General features: G+C 35.9%; 1 protein-coding gene across 1 annotated transcript in view; it reads left to right on the forward strand.

The window, feature by feature from the left end:
• Window positions 1-27,918, forward strand: part of ARAP2 (ArfGAP with RhoGAP domain, ankyrin repeat and PH domain 2) — a 128,857-nt gene that overhangs the window by 39,585 nt on the left and 61,354 nt on the right. The window contains 7 exon segments of the mRNA XM_040555449.1: window positions 16,844-16,959; window positions 18,136-18,335; window positions 19,172-19,257; window positions 19,940-20,122; window positions 22,066-22,121; window positions 22,228-22,400; window positions 23,961-24,095. Of these exon segments, the coding sequence (XP_040411383.1) occupies window positions 16,844-16,959; window positions 18,136-18,335; window positions 19,172-19,257; window positions 19,940-20,122; window positions 22,066-22,121; window positions 22,228-22,400; window positions 23,961-24,095 (949 nt within the window).

Genomic DNA, 27,918 nt, shown 5'->3' on the forward strand with positions numbered 1-27,918 from the left:
AAGAGTTAATGTTGAGCTCTTCTGTATGCAGCTTAATTAAACCTTGCCTATGTAAGTGTTTTTTGCCTTGTTTGTTTTTATGCTATTAAGATATCGCTGAGCTGTAAATACACCTAAAGCAATCGTGAAGTGTGGTAGAAAGCCTAATGCTTCCACAGTGATGAAAAGCTTCATAATTAATTGATTTCGGGTGGAGGATAGGGAAGGAGGAAGGGAAATGACAAAGTTATCTTCTCAGTAATGCTCAGTTGAGCTTTCTGGAAGACTAATAGGTATACACCTAGCTACCTTGATCATGTAAATACTTGCAGCGAAGAAAATTATGATTTAAGTATTATGAAGAAAAAGGATTTCACAATGTGGCATAGCACATGCGTGAACAATTGAAGAAGGTTTTAGGTCTTCTTGTCGTAAGAAAACTATTAATGCAGACTTGGAAAACCTATTTTCCTCTGAGTACTGGAATTAACTGAGAGCATTATTCATCACTATAGAAGTTACTTGCATTTAAAAGCTACTAGCTCATCTTCAAATTTCATGGTAAAATAATCTACTGGATCAAAAGCCCTTAATATTAAAAGGAGAATACTACTGTGTGTGCTTTCATTTATAGTGGTAGACCAGGTTAGTATTTGTTAATAATTAATTTAAATCACACAAACCATTTGTTTGGTGGACCTGAAAGATTGCATAACCAGTGTGTGCACATACAAATATATATTTATACATATAGACATGGAGTGCTTTCTTTTTTCATGTGTGTAACAAGGTTTGAGATCAGTGAAATTGAAGAAAAAAAGGAAAAGTATTTTTAGATGTCTCTCTTCTTCAATAGCTCAAGATCCTGTGGAATTAAATGCGGATAGAATGTTATTTTACACCTGGTTGATTCCTGTTTAATTGTAAACAGTCAGTCCTAATACGAGACCTGCTGAAGAACTTCTTGATAGCTTTGGTTTGCTTTTACTTCTTCAAATGAAGGGCAATGCAAAATACAATTTTCCTGTCCATCTGTTACTTCAATGCAATTGCCATATCTGGGACAGGAGTAACTTTAAACATACCGGTGGTTAACGTGGATTACTGTTTTTCCTCAGCCTGTGTCCCTTATTTTGGGTATTAAACTATTTAGTATAGCTGAAATATTAATAATTATGTAAAGTTACAAAGCTGACATAAAAATGAAGTGCGGAGTATTCTGAGGTAGTGTAGACAACACATCCTCACTGAAGCATTCGTTCAACAAATGTAGAGGTAGGCACGAGCATATGTTATGGTAGCGTATGTGAGTCCATTACCTAATTAGGTAATATGCTATTGCAATTTTTAAACTACATAGCACATCTTATGTTATGGACTTGCCATTTTTGAAGACCGTTGCAACTCAATTAACTAAATTCAGTTTATGAATCTTCTCTGAGATTAACTTTTGTTGTTTTGCTATATAATCAAGGGCTAAGTTTATAGATATTCTTCTATGAAAGTTAAACTATTTGTTTGCCCAATCTGCAGGGGGAAGCAATTTCTTAAAGGTTTGCCTAATCTGTGTTGAGTATGATCAGATGAACACTGACAGACACCTGATGATGATTGAAGTGATCTCCTTGATAGCAATACGAAAGCAAATGGATTAGAATGCACCAGCAGGAGACCAGAGAGTATGCCTCTAATTCAGTAATGTGTCTTGTAACTGGCACTGTCATGTCCAGAACCCCCAAGCTCTTAAAAGCAGGTGATCGATTGTAATGTGTTTAGCTTGCCGGAGCTGGACAGGCATACAAAGCTCAGTATTCATGGAGAAAGCTGTTTTGGCATTCGTGGATTTCTGTTTCTTCATGGTAACTTTTAAGATTGGGTGGTCTTACTCCAACCTCTGTTGGAATTCATCCAGAGTAAGGATCACTGGAGTTTAAGATGCCCATAGTTTTCAGTTCCTCCCCCTTTTTTTCCCTTTTTTCCCTTCCTACTCTTTCACTTCCCAACTTTTTTTTTGTTACAACCAACCAGTGGACAGTTGTTCCAAAACCGCTGTCTTATGCACAACGTGTACTGAAAATGTGAACAATATTATTCCTGGCAGTGGAGAGAGAGAACAGGCTGAAGTCACTGCTGGACTGCTAAAAAAAAAAAAAAAAAAAAAAATAGAAACCTGAATGGAAACAAATCTCGCTGTTATTCAGCTGTTTTTATTGAACAGGCTATCTACGTTTTCATCAGCTATGAACGGTGGATGGTTTAAAATAAGCGTTCTAAAGATGATCCTTAAAATACTGAGGAAATTTAATCTCTTTATACTGGAGTGACATTTCCATCTTTGGATGAAATAAGTTGTTGCTTGTTCTGGTTTCTTTGTGGTTTTTGGAGCAGCATGACATTGTTTCAGATAATAGAGTTATTTTCTTTACTTCACTATCATATATCTACAAACTATTCTAAATAAATGCACCATCCTTACAGTAAGAGGAAGGAGATTATGGTTTACAGCATAGCAAGAATATGGGGAATACCCCAGTGTGCTTTTTCAGCAGTAATTTCTGTCCCCGGTTAATAAATCGCTAGGCCAACAAATTCGAACTTAATCAACTCAAACTGAATTATTGCCTCATGAAACACTTCAATGCCATTGTTATTAAATTAAATTCTTCCTCTCAAATGTTTTGCATGCAAAATAGTATCTTGTTAGAGATGGCATGTTTTAAAGCTCAAACATTAGAATCAATAGGTTATAGATATTTCTGGGAAATTAAAGTCAAAAGTGTTTTCCGTCTCAGCATGTGGGTCAGACTACCCCAGAGATCCACCAGAATTATTGATTGATATCTACTGCAATGAAAGACACTTTTGAAAAACATTTCATGCATTGAATTTTGACCTTTGTTACCTTCACTTGTGGCTGGAGGTTGCTGAAATAATTGGGAGTGAGGCGAACTGGGCAGTGATCGAGAAGGAAAAAGACTGAATAACAGGGAAGATAAACATTAATGAATCAGAAAATAAGAGGTAGAAATCTCACTTTTTTATTTAAGTGATGCCTAGTGATTATAAGTATGTTTTGACTATTTCAAATGACTCTGATTTGCCTTTTGGGGACTGTAATCTACCTTTATTTTGTACCTCTGCATGAAGATAAACAGTTTATTGACTTTGCCAATCCCTTTTGGGATTATATTATTATCTAATATTGAACAGTATATTACAGCTTTCATTCATTCTTTCTGTTTAAGGTGAGTTAGGCTGTCTTAAAAAAATACATATATTGCTGCCAGTGGGTACAACTCCATTTTGATTATGGCAGAATTGATGTCCGTCTGTCTCTTGCATTTTCAAACGTTTTCAAATTGTGCAGGTTTCCAAACTCTATGTCTAGGCAGAGAGGAGCCTATGTTTACTGGTACTTGTTTGTCCCCATTTATATGTCTATAGTCAGTAGACTGTAGCATGCAGCATTGTGTTACAGAGATCTGAGTGAGGTTTGAAGAAGGGCTTGAAGCAACGTGGCTGCATTAGTGGAAGTAATGTGGCTTTGGTTAGTGCTTCCTGTTCCCCAGTCAGCCAGGCTGGCACTTGTTCGAGAGGCTTCTGCAGGATGCTGTGTGATGATGAGAGGTGGATGTTTTTTCCTGCCGAGGGCTGTAATTCTTTGCCATGGGGTCATAAAGAAGTTCAAAGGCAGATAAAATGACAGCAGTCAGCAACAGCAGCTCAGTTCCTGCAATCCAGTAATAATTGCAGCCCATTATTACAATTGACTCTCACTTCTCTCCCCTGAAGGAACTGAGCAGCTGCCAGCTTACTGGGCTGCAAGAAACTGATGAGCCAGGAGATGGGGGTCATAACGAAAGTTGAGAAACTGATCAAGGCAAAATTCATTAGACTTCTGAGTAGCCATAAGAGAAGAGAGGAAACAGTGCTGGCTGGTCATCGCTGATGCCCGGGTGGGAGATGGATTCTGATTTCCAGGTTGGTTTGTTTCACCTTGCACTTCTTTTCCTAACAAGGAGAAGTGAGGGAAGTTCTAGCATCTTTTGGCTTACTTTGTTTACTACAGACAAACCACACAGCAGAGATACCTAATGTTTTTCTGGTTTATCTAGAAAGGGTTTATTTCACACGAAATAGATACATCAGCTGTCTCTGTGTTTTTTGTGTGCTCTGTAATCATTCCTGTGTATTTGGAATTTACAGGTTTCTCGCTTCTTTTTACAGCTAAAAACATACGATACATGACTTGCTTAGTCTTTTCTCATTGTTGTTTACTGGCAATGTTCAGCACATAAAACTTGGAAGTCTGATTTGAGGATGATCTTAGGTACTTGCACTTGCTTACAGTTAATGTATACAACCAGCAGTTAAAAGTGAAATGCGTCTTTTATTGGTGTTCTCACCAAGCAATGCTAATGTGGGAGTAAAAGGGTTATGTCCACACAAAGCTCAGAGGCTCTGCTTCTTCATCCTTCTCTTACTCATGAGGTATGGCACATCAGAAATATGTTTCTTTGTACATACTGGTGGAGCTGTACTGGAGTTGTACAGGGAGAAGAAAAATGGAACTGTAACTACAAAACCGAAGATGCTATTTCATTGCAAGTCTGCATGATTCCGTGGTGCTTGTGGTTCAGGTCTTCTAATTTTGCAGGTCTTTCATCTGCAGACCTAGACTTCGTTCTCCTACGCTGCGTGCAGATGTATTTTGAAATTAACCTTAAGAGGCCTGTGCGGATTTTGTTCAATCTGCTTGTCCTTGTAAATGGAAAAGGTAAAGATCCATTTTCAGTGTATTCAGGACAGTTTAAGGAAAACTGTTGCTTGTAGGATCTCAGCACAGATACCTGGGGTGAATCTCCAAATTTGTGAATGTCAGTTGGAGCTTTGCCATTAATATTGGTCTTGCTAGTGTTTGATTTCAGTCCAGTGTTTTGTTTCATTCCTGAATTCTTGCTTGTCCTAGTTTCTTAAATGGCATGGTCATACTGGGAAAATATACCTCCCTCTGACATCAGTGTGTTTGCAGATTGCAGCTGCCCATTCTTGCTAATACAAAAGGACACTTCTTTTGAAAGATTTTGTTCTCAAAAATCATTGGATGTTACAAGCCTCCTGACCTGTATGCACAACTGGTGCAAAATACTGCTGCTGTGTTTTGAATATCCTGAAATGGAGCAATTTTATCATTCTAATTCTATTTCCCTGCTTATAAGGTTCTCTTTTTACAGTGTTATCTTGATCAAGCCTTTACGATTTGATATACTTTCTGTGTGAAGAGTCATACCTGCGTAACGTTAGTTATGAGCCAGAACAGCTTCCTAGCTGTGCTTCGCTGCGTACAAAGTGGGTTCAGTTTGCTGGTGTCTAGGTCAGGATGTTGCTGTTAGATCTGCCTGTGAATCACTGCAGAGGATTTCAGTTTTCTTTGTCTGTTTCCGTGAACAAATTGCCACTGTAGGTGCTGCTCTCTGCTAATCTCTGATTAGCATCTTCCGTTATCTGAACATAGTAATTTGTGTATATCTAAACATCTTTTTTTGTTATGGCATGATTTTGAAAGATGTTTAATAGAACACTGAAGAAGTAAATTTGTAAACTTGCAAAATGTGAAAGAAGCTTCTATTTGCTACATTGGTCAGAGTATACTAATGGTTTTAGAATATCAGTTCAAGCAGCGATCAAAGTTCCCCCACCCTGAGAATGTGCACTGAAGCAGACTTAACATTGCTCTTGGCAAGTTTTGATTTTTTCAGTCTCAAAATTCAAAAAACTCAAAAAAAAAAATATATATATTTAATCCTTGTGTAAGATGGATGGGAGTGAGCTACCTAAGAAGTGAAAGGAGTGTAGGAGACAAGTGGCATCATTACGCTACAAGGGAGCCACATAGCTGTAGGTTGTTCTGGATCCTGCAAGACCTTCCTGTATGGTTCATCTAGTGTCAAGGAGAAGCTCAGTGACGCCCACAGAAGATAGATGTAGAAATGGTAAAAAGAGATAGTTTAAGATTATGTAATTTTCAGGGTTCTTTCTACCAACTAGCTCTCTGTAGTACAGAATATGAGGGTTATTGGAAAGGACTATATTGTCTCTTTTATAATTTTTAATTTGTCATAGTATGTACTGTAGTGTAAATTTGCTCTATGTTTGAGTGTACGGTTTGTATTTTTCTGATGGATATTAGCTTTTGCTTCTCATTAACAGAAAATAATTTCATTGCAAGCTTAAACTTACATGACTTTTATATAACATGCTGCTTACAAAATTCAAAAATTACCAGCTAGACTAAGATTCTTAAAGACTTAGACTGTCATGTAAATCAAGATGCAGGCATTTTGGTTCAGTGAGACTATGAATTCCAGACCTGGTCCTGAAGTGTGAATGCAACGCAGATGTTTTAGTGCTGGATCATTGTTTATTTTCAAGTATAATTTAAAAAGAAAAAAAACAACTTTAATTCTTTGGGATTACTGTTTGAGTTGTGAGTCCCTTTGGTTAAGTTGCATAGCTGTGATGGTTATCCTTCTTAACTTTAATAATCGTTGGAAAGTCAAAAAAAATCACTGGAAACATAGCTATGTGTTTTTATGTGAACTCATAATAAAGTTTATTATTTAGGATGGATTTAGGAAGAGTCAAGTAAACTATCTGAGCATTTGAATTTAGCTATTTCAGTATTTAAATAGTAAAAATGATTTTACTTACTTGTAAAGTGTATTGATTTGTGAAACTTTTTTCATATTCTTTTATACTAGTAGTATTTTCTTTGTGGAATCATTACAATCATGACAAAAAGCTTAGGCAAATAGGAGAATGAATAATTGTTAAATGTTAACTGTATGTGTCTCCGTTAGTGATTTTGTTTACAAAAAATCAAATACTTCCTATATATTTATCATCTATTTGTTTTTGTTTGTCTCATAAAGGCATATTAGTACGTGTGGTTCAAGTCACATTGTTATTATCTCTATAATAATATATAATTATATATTATAAGATATATATATAATATTAATATATTTCTTTTGTTGAACTAAATATGGGAAAAACATCTTCCCAGGAGAGAAAACTCTGAAATGACTGACTCTGTTAGGAAGGATTCTTGCTTATCAAGAGTCACTGTGCATTACAGCATTGCTGCTGTAATGGCATCAGCCCTGTCTTGGTCTGGGCATGACAGAATGTATGGCAAAACTGTTGATGGTTCAGTCCTTCCACTATTTTTAGAGTAAATTACAGGAGTGAGAAGAATTCACAAGTTCTAGTTTTGTCCCCCAGGTTTCTGACTGTAGTCAGCAGTGGGAAACTTCTGCTCTAAACTGGCTTCTAGAAAATGTCTGTATCTCAGTGGAGTCCAAAGCATGTTCTTCAAGGTATATGTGCCTGTGTGCCCACATTCAAAATATTTCTTCTGATAAATAGGTATTCATTTATATTTTTCACAAGAACAAAATTTAGCTATTTTGGTTCAGTTATCTCAAAAGTACTTGAACTTCAAACTTCATGCAAATCTGAACTTTGATGGATTTTAATGTAAACTTTCTGCTAGGGTGAATATTTTTTAAACAGATGAGAATTTACACCAGCTGGCCAAAAGCTTTTGTGTGGGCTTATGCTTTCCTTAGCTTATTTTTTGTCTTAAACTGAAGATCATAATGTCACTTGTTAAAGCACAACTTTTCACTTCATGGCTGCGTGAGCAGCAGGTGTCTAAAATCTCCCTAGCTGGAAAAGGTATTGTTAGCTCAATCCAGAGCTCTCCATGTTTTATTAAAATGCTCCTAATAAGGCTTTTTTGGTGTGTTGTCTTGCAATCTGCATCATCTCAAAGGGCCATTCAGTTTCATAGGATCAGCAATCTAAGCTGCCAGTTTTATTAACATCAGAAGGGAAATGCAGTAGTGATCCAGTTATGATAAAAATGAGGTAAGTTTGGAATTGAGAGTATTTCAAAAACTATAGACTTAGTTTTTACTTTGTGAAAATGTCCTTCATAGTTGGAAGTTTGGATGGCAGTTTAGAAAGCATTGAAACTTTTTCTTTATTGTTTGCTTTTTTTAATTGTCCTTCATAAAGATTTTGAATTTAGCAAATTATTTGGAGATAAGATTCATTAGAGAAAATTAGAAAAGGTTTGGAAAAAATTTATTTATGAACTATAATGCCACAGTTAAATTTTATTTTACAAAAACAGGAGTCAGCGATTTTTTTAAAAAACAAACTTTTTTATGTACAGCGATGGCCGTCATACTGTTAACAGTTTTCTGTTTGCTATCAGTAAGTAAAAGCCTTGTGCTTGGTCAGCAATGCTTTTTTACTGTTCAGTGTCATACACGTTTATCTCCACAAGTAAACTTGGAGAAAAGGAACCCAATTGTTTAGATACTTTCTTGGTTCATTAGGGGATTTTTGCCAGGGGTGGGAATATCCTGCTATTTTTCCTCTATTGTCCAGTCACTACTGTACAAAAAAAAAAAAGTCTGAAGAGGGTCATCAATTTTTCACGCTTCCAGATTTTAAAATATCACAAAAGTGTTCAGAGTCTGTCCTTCCTCTAGGAGTTCAAACAGTTTGTTAGCTGTTTGTATGGGCTATGAATACGTAACAAGATCTTTGTGTGTGTAAAGCTTCACAACACAATTGTAGAATGTGAATTCAGAAAACCATAATGTACACGGTATTTTTAAAATATACAGATCTTTGTGGTCTCCAGAGAGTAGTCTTGATAAATCTTCCAAGAAGGTTTCCAGTTGTGAATCACTCTTAAAGAAGACTCCAGATGGCTGCTTAAAATTTTATTGGTAATAGAGATGTTTAAAAATGTCCTTCCCTTAGCAAGAGGTGTTCTGGGTGCTCAGTTCAGAAGTGTTTAAAACTGTGTGCGAGTTTAAGATGGTTTTGAGATGAGTTCTGCCTTCCAGTAATAGGTCTCAATTGCTTTGTGTCAAAATATACAACTCTACTTAGAATTCAGTTGCTTACATTGAGCAACAGCTCATAGAAGTGGTTTCAGAAGTGATGAAAAGGTTACTGGTCCATCACTAAATTGCGTACGTACCAGTTATTTGTAATGGCAGAGCATGGTTGCAGGATGTTTTTTTTCCTTCTCCTTCAGCATGTTTTTGCACAAGTGAGAAACTTCTGAATGTTTGCAATTACAACTTTTGCTTTCTTATTCATTGTGATCATCTTGTCTTGTTTTGAGAACTAAGAAATTGGGGCTTTTAACTTAGTATGTGTTTACTTGTAGCTATTGTATTTGAACATTTCTTTGCTGATTGTATCATCTTGTCTTAATTCACTGTGACCACATGCTAAAGCCTTTCCTTCTGGGACTGAAGAGAAGAGGAGGGGAGAGAGCGAACTTAGTCTGCATCCTCTGCTCTGGCTTGTATTCTTGAAATCTTGTTAAGACTTGAGATCTCTGACAGCTGCTATTATGTTGAATGCTTTTGAAGTCAAGCATCTATCTAGAGTAAAGTGTTATTTGGGTTAGGTAAGGAGACAGATGCTCCTATGATTATGTAAACCTAATTTTTAGGAAGATTTGAGCTAAAAACCTGTGAAAATTCAAACAAAATCCATGTTATAATAACATGACCATGATTACGTATTTGTGCACCCTTCCTAGAGGTGAGAAAACTGGGCTTATTTCTAAAGCCTTAATTTCATCCAGTTGCATCTATATAATTTATATTATGCAGTAGATATTATAACATGCTGTTTTCTTACAGGGGATTTCCACCTTATTCAGTGAATTGTTTACCTAATAGCTGCTTGATAATTTTAATTTCTTTTCATGGAGTAACCCATGCCTTTTTTATTGTACACTGTTGAAAAGTGTCTTACAGAATGAATCTTTTGCCAGTAAATGTGAAATGATCAGTAATTGCTGTGCTTGGCTATTTGAAGAGCAATGATTAATTTATTTTTCATCAGTTCCTTGTAAGTAATGGAACATGATTGTCTATTCCATGTGACCACACAGTTTGAGAAACAAAGTAAATGATTCAAGTATCCATATATTTTACATTCTCTTTTTCTCTATCTTTTATGGGGGTTGGGAGGGAAGAGTTTCACGTCAGACTGTACCTGTTCAAAATATTGTATTCACAGGTTTCAGCTGAAGCTCCAGTTGCTCGGCAGTTCTGCAAATCAAACCCTAGAGCATAAAGTCAGGAACTAGGAAATGAAAAATGTACAGTGGAATGACTGTATGCTAAGGCTTTTGATTTGCACTGAGCAGAAATTGGCAAAGGCAAAGATAAGAGCTAACTCTCCAGGATAGTATTCAGTCACATTAATTATGTGATCCTCCTTTTTTTTTTGTATTTTTGTAGTCTGTACAGGAAGGGGGCTTTTATCTTCATGTGTCCTAGATCCATCCCATACAGCATGCAAGGCATGGGCCTGATAGTGTAAAGCAGGTGGTATTCATAGTGAAAATTGTATTTATACTTGAAAACTCGCACACGTAGCTGCCAAAATGAGGATTATGAATCACTTCTGTAGTAAGTGGATAAAGAGTTGTGTAACTTTTTTATTCAAGTTACATGTAAGGATGTAACTACCTCAGTGTGTTAGTCAGGAATGAATTTTTGGAAGATCTCTCAACTGTCCCCACGTCTTATATATGGCTTGCGTCATAGAGCCACCTCAAAACGTATACTACATTTCTTTCTAATATAATGAAAATGGGGGATCGTGCTCCAGTAGCACATTCAGTACGCTCCACTGCAAACAAGCCTACAGTGCTTGGCACTGATGAGCTAACCTGAAGTGCCCTTTCTCACTCTCACCTTTTGTTTTTTTCTTGTTTGTTAGCCTCTTGAATTATGGTTGTTCATCTCGACAAAATGTTTTGCAATAATAGCCCGAATCATTTTCAGGTGGTTCTGTTATGGGACATAGGAGTTTTGCTTAGCTAAGTAAAGAACATAAAATTAATATCATAATAGATGAGCACAAATCTATGGAATTAACGTGCGCAGACTGCTTCATTTCTAGCATCTCCTTGCTCATCAGGGCTTGAGTTGGCAAACTTCATGTTCTTTTAACATCATTTTCTTGTTTGTGTAATTATACTGAATGCTTCACTGAGGTTTCATTTTGAGGCCTCATTAAGAAGACCATAAGAGTAAATCTGTATTTACTCATGGCAGTTTTGATTCCAACCTGTGATATTTAACTATTGCCTAAAATCTATATTAAAAGATTTTAAGCTATGATAAGGGACATCAGGCTTTTCAAATCTTTAGAGGCTTATGACAGCTAACTGAGGAGGCTAAGCCTAAGTGTAGTTGAAAAGGAGAGGAAATCAATATAAACTGTGGAGAAGCATTAATATCATCAAAGCAATTTCTGCACTACTAGTCACTGTTTCTCAGATTCTGATACTTATTTATCTTAATTTTTTATTAACATGGAAACAAATTTTTCCCACCTGATAGAGAAATTAGCCTTCCTTTTTAACTAGAAAGACTGAACTCTGTACCTACAGTTAAGGGGAGTGTGGGTGGGAAGTTGATTTCTTTATCTGAAACGATTCTGGTTATTGGCTTTTAATCTCTCTGGAATAATTTGGCTGTTTGAAGGGAATCAAATGCCATGGGGCTAGAACGAAAGAAAAGTTTAAATCATGTTAAATTGCTAAGGGACTTCTGAGGTCTTTCAGAAATGTCTTAGTGTAATAGTGACAAACTTTGTGGTAGCTTCCCCAAAGTAAACCTAAAGAGCTATTGCAAATAGCAAGGGTGGATTCAAGGAAGAATGTAAGGTCGTGTTTTGGAACTCCTATCAGAAACACAGTGCTTAAAGGTCAAGAGTCTTCTATGTGTGGACAGTAGGACAAAAGTAGGGTCACATATACAGATACCTTTTAAAAATCTGAAGTAGGATAGTAAGAAAGGTGGATGTTTAAAAAAAGTGTACATGAATAAATGTGCATATGCATGTATACATGATATATTTTTCTTGCAGCATCATCTTGTATCTCCTACCATTACTGTCTTATACATACATATGTGCATGCACACTCTCCCCTCCTGCAAGGCCAAGATCTAACAGCCGAAGACGACAAAAATAGCCTAGGGGTCATGATCTCAGTGGAAGAAAACTGATGGGCACTGAGAATACTTTTGAAGTAGCAATTTGCAAAAGTGGGCTACTCCCAATATACACCAGTACTATTTCTGTACTGAAGAGTTCTATACTTCTGTCCTTCTAAATGTGCTACATATACATATCTGTACACACACATGTATGTGAGTACATGTGTATATATATATGTATATAAATTATACATTCTTCTGAAATCAGGGCAGCAATTTTCCTTTTTCCATGCTGTTTCTGTTATTCCCTTAATCCTCCAGCAAAAAACTGAGACGAAAATATGTTCTGATATTTCTAATGAGAAAATAATGTAGTTAACTTGTAAAATAAAACTTAGGAGTTATTTCTGTCTGTTGGGGAAGGGTAAACTTGTGCTGTTTTTTCTTTTTTTTAATCAACTTATACATTGTGGAAATCTTACCTTCATAGAAATGAATGTAGCTGCTAAAGAAGTAAATGCAGATCTAAATCTTCTATGTTCAGATGAATTTAGACTCGACCATTTTAGCAAACAAGCATGCAATCCCAAGTTTCCTTCTGCAAAAGTGAGTGGAAGGAGGAAAAAGAGAAAAGAATAAATATTCTTTACAAGAAGAAGAGTGGTCTGTAGAGAGGGCCTCTTCTTTGACTGAGGGCCACAAAAGTCAGAGCCTGTTTACAGATTTAAGGATTTCGTAAAGATGCCTAGGTTTTCATAGATTCTGTGCCTTTCAGACAAGGATGATAATGGCAACAGGACTTGTATGTTATAATCATTCCTCCTTCAGGAAGGAACAACAGTTTATCGGAAAGCCAATACTTACTCCATAGTTAACTACTTTCCCCATCAGTATTTTTAGCCTACTGTGCTGTTTAGTGAATACTTTTAATCTATTATTATATCTGTAAAGAATTGTGTTTTTTCTTGTAAAAAGCTCAAACTGTCACCTGTTTTTTTCAATCTCTATTCAAGTGCATCAAGGTAGTATAAATACAGGCATTTAAGATGTATGTATATTTTTAAAAAGAAGCTTTCTCTGCATATTTTTGAATCTTCTTAAGCTGTTCTTCGTTTGTCAGAAAGTCTAACACAGAGCTTAATCTATCTGGAACAATGGGCTCTCAGTCTGTAGGAGTAAAACAATTCGTATTCCAAAAAGATACTGCTTGGTCTTGCTGCCAGCACACTTTGTATAGTGCTTGAATGGCCCTATTGTCCTCTTGTGCACTCAAAATGAATGAATTTATCTTTCAAAGTGGAGCGTTTCTTTCTTCCCTATACCAATTCCCACTTCTGTTTCTGAAGGAGAGAACAAGACTGCACTCTTGAAAGCACAGAAATCTGAACCATGAAAATGAGATTCCAGTGTACCTGTCACTCACCAAGCCTGGTTTGTGCCAAGTGTACAGTTACCATAAAGAGTTTGTTCGGACCATTACAGAAATAGCTTCTCTCTAATGTACCGATGAAATTGGTTAATTTACCTCCACCTTCTGTTCTGAAAATAGCATTCCTCACTTCTAATTTCTTAAAACTTTTGGGCATTCCTCATGCTGAAAGTCAGTACTGTAAGCTCTTACACACTTGCTGCATTTAAAACATGAGGATAGTTACTATCTTTTCAGTGGGATTGTTGCTTGCCTGGGTATGTGTGCGGATTTGGGGAGGGTTGGTGTTCCAGCTTTGGGACTTGCTGTATTTCATTTCTAAGAGCTTGTGTAGCTCTGCACTGTTGGGTTCAAGTACAGCGAAGTTTGGTGGCTGGATAGCGGCTGTAATTACAGCATATGTAAGCGAGTCTGATCTGAGGTCTTGCAGGGTGCTTCCTTTCAGCTCCAAGGACACCAGCTGGGCCAGCTGAGCAAAGGAGAGGAGTGGGCTGGCTGACTGGATGTGGTCCCCTGCACCCTACCCGGCGGGCTGGGAGGAGTGGGCAGCAGCAGCGGCTGTCGCAGCAAGCAGAAGGGGATGCTTCTACCCCCCCCTACCTCTGGCTCTTCAATTTGGGAAAGGGCATCCTGACCCTTGCTGTTTTGTGTAGGACCTTGAAAAGAGCTTAAAAAAGAAGAGAGTGAAGGAAATGTGGGATAGAGATTTTCAAGGTGGAAAAGCATGAAATAGGTAGATAAATCAAATTTAGCTCTTTAACAGTGTAATGAAATTCATAGTTATCAGATATAAATATTAAACAAATACTTTTTTTTTGTACAACTGGTATTTGGGAAATTTATAAAGTATAATGCTGTGGAGGCTTTAAAGCATGCATTTGTTTAAATTCCTTGAGGATGTGGCTGTCAATGGCTATTAAGTGTGATGGCTTGACTGCAACTACTTGTCATAGGCTTTCTGAGCTGGAAGTCCCTAGATTGCTGGGAGCTTATTTGGGAAGATGAGGATGTACCTTCTCTTATTTATATTCTTCTTATGACAGTTGCCAGTAGCAAGTGCTTAAAGGGAAGCTGCTATAGGTGAACTTTTGATGTGGTAGTTCTTATTTCAGTCATCTTCTCTTCATTACTCTTTTTTGCCTTCAGTGACCTATTCTGGACCTAAGAGTATATTAAACTCCTATTAATCATGTGTTTTTTGGCAGCCATTCGGCATTTATTTAATGAAGAATTTGTTGCACTGTTCTTAAGGTACAAGTATAGTCTGGTTACCTGTCCTTTAAAAATCTGGACTTTTTAAGGCCAATTATAGACAAATAATTGAAACCTGCATCCAGTTTACATCTCAGAAGCACAAACTGTTTAATTCTAGGAAGTTAAAGGTGGTTGTTTTTTTTTTCATTCCGTGTTTCTCATTTGACTTAAGATGCTGCTAATGGAAGTGAAAAAAAAAAAAAGGTAATTTTCTATCCTCAATTTTGTTAGCTTATTTTTCATGCTTCTCTCTTTCTCGCTGGTAATGTCTGCCTTTAAGAATGTTTCATTGCTGCAGAGCGTGCTGTCAGGTTCATTCTCAAAAAGAAATTATTCTGTCCACTCTTTTCCCATAGAACTGAACTTTGAGGATGAATTAGGGACTGTAGGCTTGACAGAGCTCTCTGCTCTCTTCCAAAGTAGTTGTGACAATAACAAAACTGTTGATTCAAAGGAAAATTTGAGGAGGAGGGGCTGAAGACGAGGGAGGAGAATAAAAATGCTTATGTTACAGGATCCTAGGGTAGAGGAAAGGTTAGAAATATTTAAAACTGATTATATGAGGAATGGTTAATCCAGAGTACTTGTTGAAAAGTTATGACTTTAAATCTTTATGCTCAAGTGTGTAGGCTTGTTTGTATCTCCTGTTAGATATAGCCTTACCCATCATGGCTAAAGATATTTTTTTCTTGTTCCTGAAATGATTGAATGAATTGAAAAGAGTTTTGTGAAGTGTCCTCTCTATGTGAGCTTTAATGCTGTTATTAACTTTGAAAATCTCACGATTGTCAATGATGCAGGCTTAAATATGTATTTACTAGAAAAACAGCCGCCTCATCGCAGGCAGGTATCTCTGCCGAAGCCTTTTCCTCTAGTGCTCTCATATTTTTATCAGCCCACGCCAAGCTACTTGTAATGTGAGGAGTGAAATAGTGAGCATCCTGCAGATGGTAAGATATGTGGATTTGGCTCTTTTGCTTGGGTGACGGAGTTTCTGTTTTTGTTCCTGATGCAGTTAATGTTTCCAAGAATTATGGTAATAGTCCAAGAAATCACAGAAGGGTTAAGGTTGGAAAGGACTTCCAGAGATCCCCTCCCTACCACTCCACTCTTGCAGGGCCACACTGAGCCCTTTGAGGTTTCCTAGGGCCATGTTCAGGCAGCCTTTGAAGATCTCCAGGGATCTTCAAGGAGGGAGATCCCTCGACCTCTTTGGGCTACCTGTGCCAGCGCTCCATCATCCACACAGTGAAGAAGTCCTTCCTGATGTTCAAAGGGAACCTCCTGTGGGTGTGTTTGTACCCATTGCTTCTTGTCCTGTCAAACGTGAATTAAATTTGTGGAGGTGACTACCATTAGATGAATATGTAAATTAGAGTCTGAAGGAAGCACCAGTGTGGTCAGAATATGTTTGTCATCAGAAACATGTGTCTCTCCATGGTTCCAAATTGTGTCCATTTGAGACAGGCTTCCAGGGGGTCAATGAACATTTCCCAACCATGTTAACATATGATTGATTTTATTAAGTACAGTGTTTCATGGGGGGGGGGGGGGGGGATTTTTCTTGGTTTAAGACAAAATACTTAGCATCTCTAATAGCCGAACCACAAATAACTCCTTGTCTATTTCAGTTGTTTTATGGGACTTTTTTTCTAAGACATGTTTCAGAAGTTTAGTTCACGTAATACATCAGAAGCATGAACAACCAAACATTTAAGGAATTTTGTTTTCTTTAACTAGTTTGTCTAAAAGCAGGCAAAACTGCTGTCAGTGAGAAGGATTTGGATGGATAAACGTTATTTAGTCACTAAAGTATGATAGAAGCTAGATACTTCTGTTTTGATTCTGCAAAATTCTGTTTTAGTGCAATCTGTTATTTAACATTTTTCCATTATTAATAGTTTCTTCTCTCACCAGCAATCAAGTAAGATCATTCTAGCAATTAGAAGGGTAGTGTTTGGACATAATTTGGTATAGGTTTATTTATCCCTTAATGAATTGGAAAGAGCTTGCATGTTGTAGCCAAAATGTGTATTACAGATCTTGGATTTTGCTGATTTAAATGTTCTGTACATGCTTGATTATTGAATTATAACTCCTTGAACTTTTATTGTCTTTTCCTTAGGATTTCAAGACAGGATTTGGTATCACTTTAATCCCTATGAATGTGGCAAATGTAAAACAAGTGGATCGGACTGCAAAGCAATCTTTTGAAATAATTACTCCTTATAAAAGCTTCAGGTGAGAACTTTAATATTTACAGTACAGAGTGTACAAATAATTAATACACTGAAGAAATACTTGCTTCCTACAGCAGTGATTTAACCTAGTTTGGGTGAAAAGGTAAGTTATTAAGAATGCTCAGCATTTTTTAAACAACAAAGGGATTTTTTTTCCTTTGTTTAGCTGTGTGCTTCATCTGTTATCTCCCTAACTAGGCATCCTGTTCCCACAAATTCATATTTTTAACCGTCTTTGTTCATTCTCTGCAAGGGCAGAAGAAAACCAAACTTTGAAAACTTTGCTTCATCTTCATAGTAAACTGCAGAAGTGAAATCATGCTGCATTCATTTAATATTAAGCATTTTATTCTAAAAGAAAAGAATTGATTATGTGCCATCCCTTGTAAAAATCCTCAGTTGAAAACAGTAGAAAGTTTGGCTGATGCTGTGACTTGTAATGATTTAAGAAAATAAAATAAAGCTATATGCTAATAGAAACCTTTTCTTGAACGTGTAAGTGTTTCTTTAATGAAAACTCAGTAATACAGGAGAAGAAGTCGCTTTGTTCTCCTTGACTTGCTAAATGACTGAAAAGCAAACAATTTGCTTTTATACTTAGTGGCCTAGAGTAGCTGGTAAATAAATTAGTCTCAGTGATTTGAGTCTATGGCTAGTTGGTAGATAGTTGTTTTTGACTTTCTCGAGGCCATCACCATGTTAGTGCTTGTTTATTATTATTTATATTTTTTAAAAAAAGATCAGTTTAAATGAAAAGCAGTTTTGTCTGTTACAGTTAGGAAGTCTACTTTTACTCCTTAGTAAATCATCATTTTTCCTAAAGTAATTCTATGCTGTGTTTTTTGTTTTTGTTTTTTTTTTTACTCAGGCTTTAACTTTGGTATGTGTTAACATAATAAATAAGTAAATGCATTGAAAGTAACTCAGGAACATAACTAAAATGTTACAAAAGCTGTATAGCTCTAGCTGGCAGTGGTTTTGTTAAAAACTGATCTCTGACTGAGGGAGTTTTCACTGACAAAAAATATATTTTCCATCTTAGAATTTGTGTGTGTGTGTAGGAAGATTCTTTGACAGTGATTTTGGGTATGAACGTAATAAATAAGAGAGACTACAGATTCTGTTTAATTGGGCTTTAAAATAAAGATCAATAATGCAGAAAAGTCAATTGTTTCAGCTTTACAGCCGAGTCGGAAAGAGAGAAACAAGACTGGATTGAAGCGCTGCAGCAATCAATAGCAGAAACTCTCTCTGATTATGAAGTAGCTGAGAAGATTTGGTTCAATGAATCCAACAGGAGCTGTGCTGACTGTAAAGCTCCCAATCCTGACTGGGCATCCATCAATCTCTGTGTTGTCATTTGTAAGAAGTGCGCAGGTAGAGTAATTAATGGGAGGCTGTGTGGGTTCTACAAAATGTCATATTTGCATATCTGCGTATGTCCTTGAACTGGCTTTTTTTATTTTTAAAGTGCTATCCTTGTGAAAGTTTCGACAAACAACAAATGGATGTAACTTCTTTAATACCAAGTATTCTAAAGTACTTCCTTGCATAAATGACAAGCCTATACGGTGATTGGTTTCCCTCAGATGAATAATCCTTCACAATTAGTGGAAATCAAGACATACTAACACTTCTTGGGAAATGGCTGGCTTTTGTGAGGCTGCATTCCAAAGGATAACAATTGGCAATGTATAAATTAGAGGTATTAATTCTGTTACCCCAGGCCATATTTACTGACAATAGGGGATAGATAACATTTTCAGATATTAAAAGAAAAAAAAAAACCTGTCATGTTTTATATTTAAATACATGCAAAAGCAGTGGATGCAGAAACCTGGTTTATAACTCTAGGTTTTGCTTTCAGAACAAACCCTTTTGAAAGTATTCTACATCAGAGCCTTTGTTTATTATTTACTATTAAATATGTACAATTCTCACAACAGTGTTATAACCTAAAAAGAACTAGATTTCTGTGCCAAGTGCAATCCACCTCCCTTCCTTCTTTCTCATTTTTTTGGTTGTTTTTTTTGGTTGTTTTCTTTTTGCTTTTTATTTAAATGTCAAGCCTAATACATATTAGCCTTTTTAAAAAAATAACAATTAGAATAAATCTGTCTTCATTTAAATATTTTTGTTAGCTCAGCAGAAGAGAAACTTGGTTTAAGTGCTTTAGTGAAGTTAGTTAAGTAAAAATACTCTTGGATTTCTAGGACAGCACAGATCTTTAGGACCAAGAGACTCAAAAGTCCGGAGTCTAAAAATGGATGCCAGCATTTGGAGCAATGAGCTTATTGAGGTATGTTGAGATATTGCAACTCTGTTCCATCCTGAAAGGTACTTAATGAATAAGAGTTCTTTCCTCTACTTATGAGAAGTCTTAACATTTAGCTGCTAAAAAATATGTTGCTGTTATAGTAAACCTTAAGGTTTCTGTGAGGTAACTGTACCTTTGTGTTGTTCAAAATATTCATTGTCTTTGAGAACAATGTGCACCAAGCATTTCTCCAAGCACCTGTATTTTTGGGGAAAAAAATGGAAATGCTTTTGCACAACAGTCGTGATGGGCAGTGTTGGTTGAGGGGAAAGGAAGGGAAACAAACTCCTCACTACCAGGTTAGGTGCTCAGGGTGTTTAAAAGTGGTGCTGATAGGGAAGGTTGAGTCGTCAGTGTTTTCTTTAAAACAAGTGCTAGTATTCTCTAACCTTCTACTGCTATTTTCTTGTGTTTATTTGAAGTCTTGTAACTGGTTAGCTTTGTAAAGCTTAGTAGCTATTGCTGAAAATCATGACTACAGGTCATTAACTGTGGTCATCTATAAATTAATAATATTGACTGAGTAAGGTTTCTTTTCCTGCAGGCAATTTTGTCTTTTTAGAACTTTTTTTCTCCACTTTTAGCAACTGAAAATTATTAAATTATTTAGGGGTTAGCTTGATATCCTTTGTGATATTTTATTTTTCTCTTGCACTTCATCCAGCTCTTTATCATCATTGGAAATAAGAGGGCAAACAGCTTTTGGGCAGGAAATCTTCCTCCAGATGAAGAGCTGCACATGGATGCCCCAGCAGAAAAAAGGATTGCATTCATTATACAAAAATACAAAGAGGGAAAATTCAGAAAAGCACCTTTTACCTACAAAACCAAGGAACAATTGAATAAGGTAATACTATAGAACGGATAAGCCCTTGCTATACCTTTTGTATTGAATTGTATTTGTGTGCATTTTGTTCATCTTGTTAAACTGGTGAGAAACAAATTGAAAATCCTGAGTGACTGGTTTCACGGCCCTGAATAAAGCCTTTTGGGAAGCCTTTGCAGGAGTCAATCCATGATTTCTTAGTTCTAGATTTTCCAATTTGTTTGTAGAAGGTTATGGCACCTGTATGGTGCCTATAATAAATACTCCAGAGCTATCAATAAATACAGATCTTTGTTTTCAAATGCACACTCTAGAGATGAAAATTCTCACTTGTCTTTTTTATATTCCTTCTCACTATGTTTTTGATATATGTCTAACATCGAACATCCCAGTACATTAGGTGATTGCGTTATCAGCAGTGAAAAGTAGCTCATGCACGCTTTCATAGTAGCTTGCAGTTAATTGGAAATGAAACAAGCTAGAATAAATGAAATGATGAAAACTGTGAGTTCTAATGTTTCCTTTTGCACAAATAACAGAAACAAATTGTCTACAGTCATAAAGTAGAAAAAGCTAATTATAATTGCTAATTATAATTATCAAATTCTGCATAGCTTTGATGTCTATTTGACTGACTTATACTGTCTGCTGATTTCAGAGTCATGACTTTTTAGGGTTTTTGAATATAGAGGGGTTTAAATGCATGTATTTTACAAAGCTAGTGTATTCAATTGCATATTAGTGAAATTGTCTCAAAGGATATGCAGAGATTATGGGGGGGGTAACATTTAAGTTATTGTGCTTTGAAGTAGTAGGTTTCAGTGGTTATTTTCAAAAAATGGAAGTGTTTTTCACATATGTTAGCGGTTGCATGTGAGTTATACACACGAGAAGTAAAACCGAAGGCATTTAAAAATACTGTCTCTTTTAAAATACTTCCAACCAAAGTATAGAACCATCTTTTACTTCGAATTTGGGTTTTCTACATTCCAATAGGATTTTCTGATCCTGTTGGAATCAGGACACATTTTTAGGCTTTATGGAGAGCTCTTTGCAAAATAAAACACTTAGATTTTTTTTTTTTTTTAATTTATTGGTAACAGTTAACTTTATACTGTAACTGCTGACTACAGGAAATGCAATAGTCCTTTGTGGTTTATGAGCTTGATTTTTCTGAACTCTTCTGGTGCAGAGGAGTCTGTCAATTAATGATTTAACTACTGGGAAATAATATCAGATGTAATGATCAAATTCTCTATAGAGACGTGATATTATCATGTAATAAGTGGTCATTGCCAAGTAATTATAAAACTTCTCCTGAACTATCTGCCTTATAGGTTTTTGCCTACTGGATGCACCTGTGTTTATGAGCAGCTGAATTCTAGAGAAGTACTTTTCTTGTGTTGAGCAACATCTGCCTTAATCATTTCAGAAAAACTCATTCATTAACTAAATAATTTAAAATTATCAAATAGATTGCTGTAATTACATAGGTACTTCTAATTTTAAGGTTTTGGAACAACATTTTGGAAAAAATGATATAAATTTGTCTTCATGCATAGGAAGATGAAAGGGACCTGAATTTCTAGAATGTGTTGAGATCTTCAAATCTCAAGGAAAATTATCAAGTATAAAGGTACCCTAAACAGCAGTTGCCTTACTGACTGTGAACATGACTTTGAAAAACTACCTGTGAATTTCAGGCTGTTTCCTAATAACAGAGTTAAAGTATTAAATCTTGTCTCTTTGGTTGAACTTCTGAGGTCTGGAATAATTAATTTTTTTCTTCAGTAGTTTGGTGTGTGAAGAGAAATGAAGGAGGGATTTTTCATGTAGATACACAAGTGCAGGGACAGCTTTTTGTTTTAATTAATGTTAACATGCAGATGCGAAACATGTGGCAGCAAAATCTTGCAGGGTTTGGGTTGGTGATTTTTTTTTTCCTTGTTGCTCCTTTTTCATAGTTTCAGACCGTAATCATGATTCCTGCTGCTTCCCAGTGGTTATGGCCTTTGAAAATGTAGGGGAACTATATCAGAGGTGAAAGGATTTGCATCTATATTACAAGCGCTTGCTACCAACAACTTTCTACTTTAAACAGGCTTCTTATTTTCCCTCTTCATAAGGCGCTGTGCTGCTGTAGTTAAACAAGATGTTCTAGAAACTCTAATGCTGCTGTTCAGTGGAGCTGATGTGATGTGCGCTACTGGCGATCCCGTTTACAGTACTCCATACTTATTAGCCAAGAAAGCTGGACAACGACTGCAAATGGAATTCCTATACCATAATAAGTTCTCAGGTAGGATATACCCTCTTCGTTTTGATCCTCTAATTTCATACTGAGTGAAAGGGAAGGAAAGAATTCAGAAAAAAAGTGGCATTGAGTTGAGCAATGGAAGGGAGTTGTGGCATTAACTGTATTTTATCAGACACTATGTGTAGTTGTGCAAGTTACTTGCATTTCACTTGGACTTCAAGTTTATTTCTTCAAAAAATAATAAAAAGCCTGTGATGACTCATACCCTCATAACATTGTTTTGTAACACAGAAGAAAAGCATCATCTGCTTTGCCTTTATTGTCAGGCTTTTACCAGAAAAATGAGTACATACAGTTAATCATGTATCTAAAGTATTTCTCAGGGGCTTTGCTTTCTGATTACAAATTATTTAAATTGATGTCTACCTTGACTATATAAAATAGGTTTGTACTGTACCTATCTTTTGTCACAAGTTCTCCTCCTAAAATAACTCTCCTCTTCAACCAATCCCAGCAAACTACCCTTTTTCAGATCATAACTGTGCATCATAGACTTTGGCCCTGAAAGTCAACTGGCCTGGTCTCAATCTATCACTGTTTTCAGGCACTTGAAAACAGAAAGCTATTCTTATATATATATATATATATATAATATTAAGTTACGTATTATAAAATTATAGAGTATGGATGTGTCTGAGCTTCCCTTTTAAAAGGGCTCTCTGGCATCTGAAGCAGTCTGGGAATGAAAGTTCACACACCGATTTACACTGGAAGAAATTAGCTATGCTATTCCAGCCAGCATTGTGGGCACACTTTACATTGTCTCATGCAACTCAGCAAACTAACACTTGGTAGGCTGAACACAATTTTTTTAGTCAGAAACTCTGGAATGATCTAGAGCTTCCCAGAGCAAATGCAGTGCCTTAAGTTTTGCCTAAGCACTTCTTTGTCACAAGTGACAGGCTGGGATCCTGGGATATTGAGCTCAATCACTGTGCAGACAAGCAGCTGTGGTGGTTTTATGCTTTCTGTTGTTTGGTTTATTTTGCTAGTTATGCTGTGAAATAGTCCTAAGGCTATAGAAGGAAGTTTGCTTGTCTTGGCTCTGTCTTTTCTACTTTCAGCCTTCCAGCCAAGGCAGTACTGCTGTGTGTTGAAGCTGGTGTTTGTTCCGCCTTTTCAGAGAAAGTAGGGGGTCATGGCAGGTTCACAGTGACCCTCTGAAATCCTTCTGCTGCCAGAGTTTGTGGTAAACTTCTAGATAAGCCCTGAAGAGAAACACTTTCCTTCTATTTAAGTATATTATAATAAGAGATGAAAATAAAGCATAGTACACTAGAAAGACGCATTTAGGATACATTGGCAAGCAGTGGTAGAAAATGGCAATGTAGTAACTGATGTAAAACAGTGTTTTTTGGTGAACAGGTAAGAATTTTAATTATAAAAATAGATCAATAATGTGTATTTGTGCTGTAGGAAAGATTTTAGAGAGCAGCTGTGTATCTGTAGATACTGCAGATGCAGTAAGAAGGATGTGAGAAGCAGTTATACCTTATAGTAGAGGAAGTTTTGTATGTTACTTACTCCTTTGTCTTTTAATAGATTTCCCAGGCTATGATATTTGTCTTGAAAGTGGCTTCTCTGAAGATTCTTCACATTCCACCTTTCTTTGTGAATTTTTGTACAAAGTTTCTTCTAATACTACCAAGCTTCTTACAGAGAAGAAATTAAAAGAAGGTATTTAAGTTTTACTTCATACATTTGAATAATACATGAATATGTATGGTATGGATGAATTTCATTCTTTTTAACTTCTTACATTACTTTTTAAAAGATAAATTGTCTCGTTGGTTCTGTAGACCTCTTTCAGATGAAGAAAATCCTGATTGTCTTGATCTCTTTATTCAGTGGTTGACAGAAGAAGGAAATTAAACTACTTATTCAGTTAACAAAAATGATTGATAAATAAAAACATATACAATATTTCTCATTTTAATTATAATTAGGTGTATGCTGCTAGCTGCCAAAAAGTACCTTCCATTTGAAATCATTATATTCCTGAAATCATTTTAAAATAACATCACTGGCTTCTCAGTAACAGTCCAAATTGATAATGCCTGAGATATTGTTCAAGCTTGTAAATGTTTTAAAATGGACACGTCTAACAATTTTACAACAAATTAAGCATTGTGTGGTAAAAGTGTTTGTATTATCACAGTAGAAATATCAGCAATCATTCTACTAGGATTTTTAAGAGAGAGGTTGTCAGATAAATCTTTCTTTTTTTCTTTCTCTATTCCTGTATTTTCTTCTATCTAAACAAACAAGGTGGACTTTTAAAATATGAGCTGGTTTGTGGTTAATTGATTGCTAAGAAAATCTTGATACAGCATCAATCACATCATTACAACATCATTACAAACTTTTTTTTATATGATGATGTTTATATTCTGCTGGTATATGTCTTTAAGATCCTTAGTCGAGATCAAAGCGTGCACGTAACTCCCATTTAAATACGCTTTTAAGGTATCTGTATGTTATTGTGGATCCTAACAGTCAAAAACATTGGGTGATCATCAGAACTAATTCCCAATTCCACATTTAGCAGCAATGATGCAGCTGTTAACAAAGACCTGTACAGAGCCCTGGACTGCTGCTGGACAGGACTTCTTGTCGATTGTTCTGAAACTGTTCTGAGCTTACTCAGGAAAGAAAGGAATAACCACAAACCTCTTGTTATAAGTGCAGACCTTGTATTCTGTGCTGTGGATATATATATATATATGTGTGTGTGTGGTGTATATATATATATATAATTTTAAAATGTATTTATAAAAACCCAAGACCCTGCTGAGGGAAATAGAGAGCAGATACATCTTCTAATTCTGTTTTATTAGAAACGCGGTTTAAATTCGTAAGTAGATAGATTGAAGAGTTAATTTATAAATGCTCACAGAATGCCTTCTGCTGTACTTTCTGGGAAGATGCAGTGGGCATACATAAGTGCTTTACAGGTGTATAGGAAGATGTGTTACCTGTCCTAAACCATTTGCAGTTTTTTTAGACAGATCAGGGAGGAAAATGTAATTGACATCCTTTTAGTATAGTTAAAAAAAAAAAAAAAATTCAATTTTGAATTAGAATCTGTTCTTACCTGAGGACTGTGACTAGTGTGCCATGTGTAAGAAGTAAAAACAAAAGGTTTTTTATTACAGTTTAAAATATGTAACCTTTTTCTTCCTATATTGATTTTTTCCTACATCAAGAACTGTTTTCTACCCTATAATATCTCACTAACATGAAATAATATGGGGATACGCACATTGCAGATAGTTGGGAATTGATTGTATCATATATGCGTCTACAAAATATTTTATATTTAATAATGTATCATTTTTATGTATGAAATAAATATTTTTCCTTCTTACTGTCTTCATCAAATAATTTGATGATTGCCATACTAATGTGTGGGAGATACAGTTTCAGTTCCCTCCTTGGCCTGTAAAGATTCAAGTAAGAAGGTCACATTACCCCAAAAAAGTGATCTACCTCTTCAGTGCTAGAGAAAAAAGGAGCCCTTTGAGTGAAGTAGTTGGGACGTGCTGCTGAGCTCTCACTGAACCAGAGCACTGCTATCTAACAGGGGATTAGACCACTTGTAAACTTTTGGGTCCTGCCCCCAAATTATATTGGATTTTTGTTATACTGATTTTTATTTTTTATTGGCGTTTATGGAAAGAGCTTTGAGCCAGAATCCAGTTCATCTCTCTAACCACTAAGCTAGTGTTTAAGTTCTTCCTTGGTGTTACAAATTTCTTCTGAGGCGCTTGCCAGCCTTGCCTTTAGTGCCAAGGGCTGAAAATTTAAGTGCTGTGTTTGCAGTCACAGAAAACCGGTATCCCTTTGTGGGGTATGATTCAGTGCTGTGAATTGAATCTGGGTTTTATAACAGCCAGGTACAGCATCTGGAAACACAGTATAGTTTTTTACTATGTGGGTTTCAGTGCAGGAGAGAGTAAGCCAACTTTCTGTATACTTGTTATAGCACCATCCGTGGTTTCAGCAGGGGTGCATAACTTTTGGGGAAAGTTACTGTTAGTTAACAGCTGTTGATCAGCAGGAAGAGAGCTCAAACATTGTTGCTATTCCAAGGCAATACATCAAAAAAATAAAGGTTAGTAATTTGGCCTGAGTTCGATTTTTCTGCTTCTGTTTTTAATGTAAAAGTTTGTACTGATCCCTATTAAAAACCATAGTGTTCCAAAATTATCCTTGAGAGTTGAACAGTTTTCCAATATTGAAGCAGTGAGCTATTTTGTAGAATGGGCATACTTTAGGGAAGGGAATGAGGGAAGGAAACCTGGGGATCAAAAAATCCTGAACAATCAAACCCAGTTTTGTGCTCAGCTCCTGTAAACCTATACATCTTCAAGTACTCAAACTTATTTATGCTTTAGTGTTTAATATGCGTATTTACAATATAGATAAAAAGCATGATATTCAATAAATACTAATAGTGCCCAAAACATGTATGACTCAGCAAATAACAGATAAACTAATTGGATGAAATACCAGACAACATACCAAGTAAGTATTGGCTAATTAGAACTGTCGTTTGTTTTTTTTTTTTGTTCATGATATTTTTTCTTTTCTATTTTCTAAATATTCTATTATTTTCTATTTTCTAAATCTTTTCTATTTTACCAAATTATCATGAATACGTTATTGGAATATTTGGAGCTCTACAGAGGTTTTATGACTGTAGAAATTAGCAGTATTTTTGCTTAGGTCCTGCTTCTTTACACTGTTGAGAATAGATGTACCTCAATTTATTTTCTAAGAACAAGATGTTACCTAGAATGAGTTAATATACTGAGTAGAAAACAGTCATTAATATTCTATTTCATATTCTGTATTCATAGTTCAGGTTCACAAGAGGTAGTAAACACTTAGACTCAAATATGTTGAATAACGCTTTTAAGTTGTTCTGCAGATTTCTTTTTTGATACACCTTGTGTAATTTTCTTTAGAAAAGTGTAAGTGGCAATTTCTGGATCCTCTAATATACCTAGTTCAAAGTTATGTGAAGATAGAATTCTTAAGTAGGTAATTTAACCATGCTCAGCATCTGTGTTGTTACATGTTGAACACATTGTATGAATATTAGCATCCTGCAAATTGCATTGTTGCTTAAATGAATTTACTCTTGCCAGGTACACGTGAGAATAGCAACAGCAGAGATTTCCAACTCATTCTAATGTGAATGTGCCATCCTGCTATAGTTGTAGCTGCTACCTGTCTATTGTGTTTCCTTTTATTTAGCCCAGTATCTAGGCACACATTCTGTACAATTTCACTACTGTGTGTCTCTTGGACCTGCAGTAGGAGAGAATTGAGCTCAGCTGCTGATCTACCTTGAAAGGATTGTCTGTTCTTCAATTTGATATCTTATACTATCTTGGTAGTATATTTTCTGAAGTATTTTAACAATGTTAAATAACATAACTTCTGATAGTGTTTTCTTTTGTTATCCTTGTAGTGTGCAATGGATATAAGTTTT

The sequence above is a fragment of the Cygnus olor genome, chromosome 4, assembly GCF_009769625.2.
Source record: "Cygnus olor isolate bCygOlo1 chromosome 4, bCygOlo1.pri.v2, whole genome shotgun sequence".
Lineage (NCBI taxonomy): Eukaryota > Metazoa > Chordata > Aves > Anseriformes > Anatidae > Cygnus > Cygnus olor.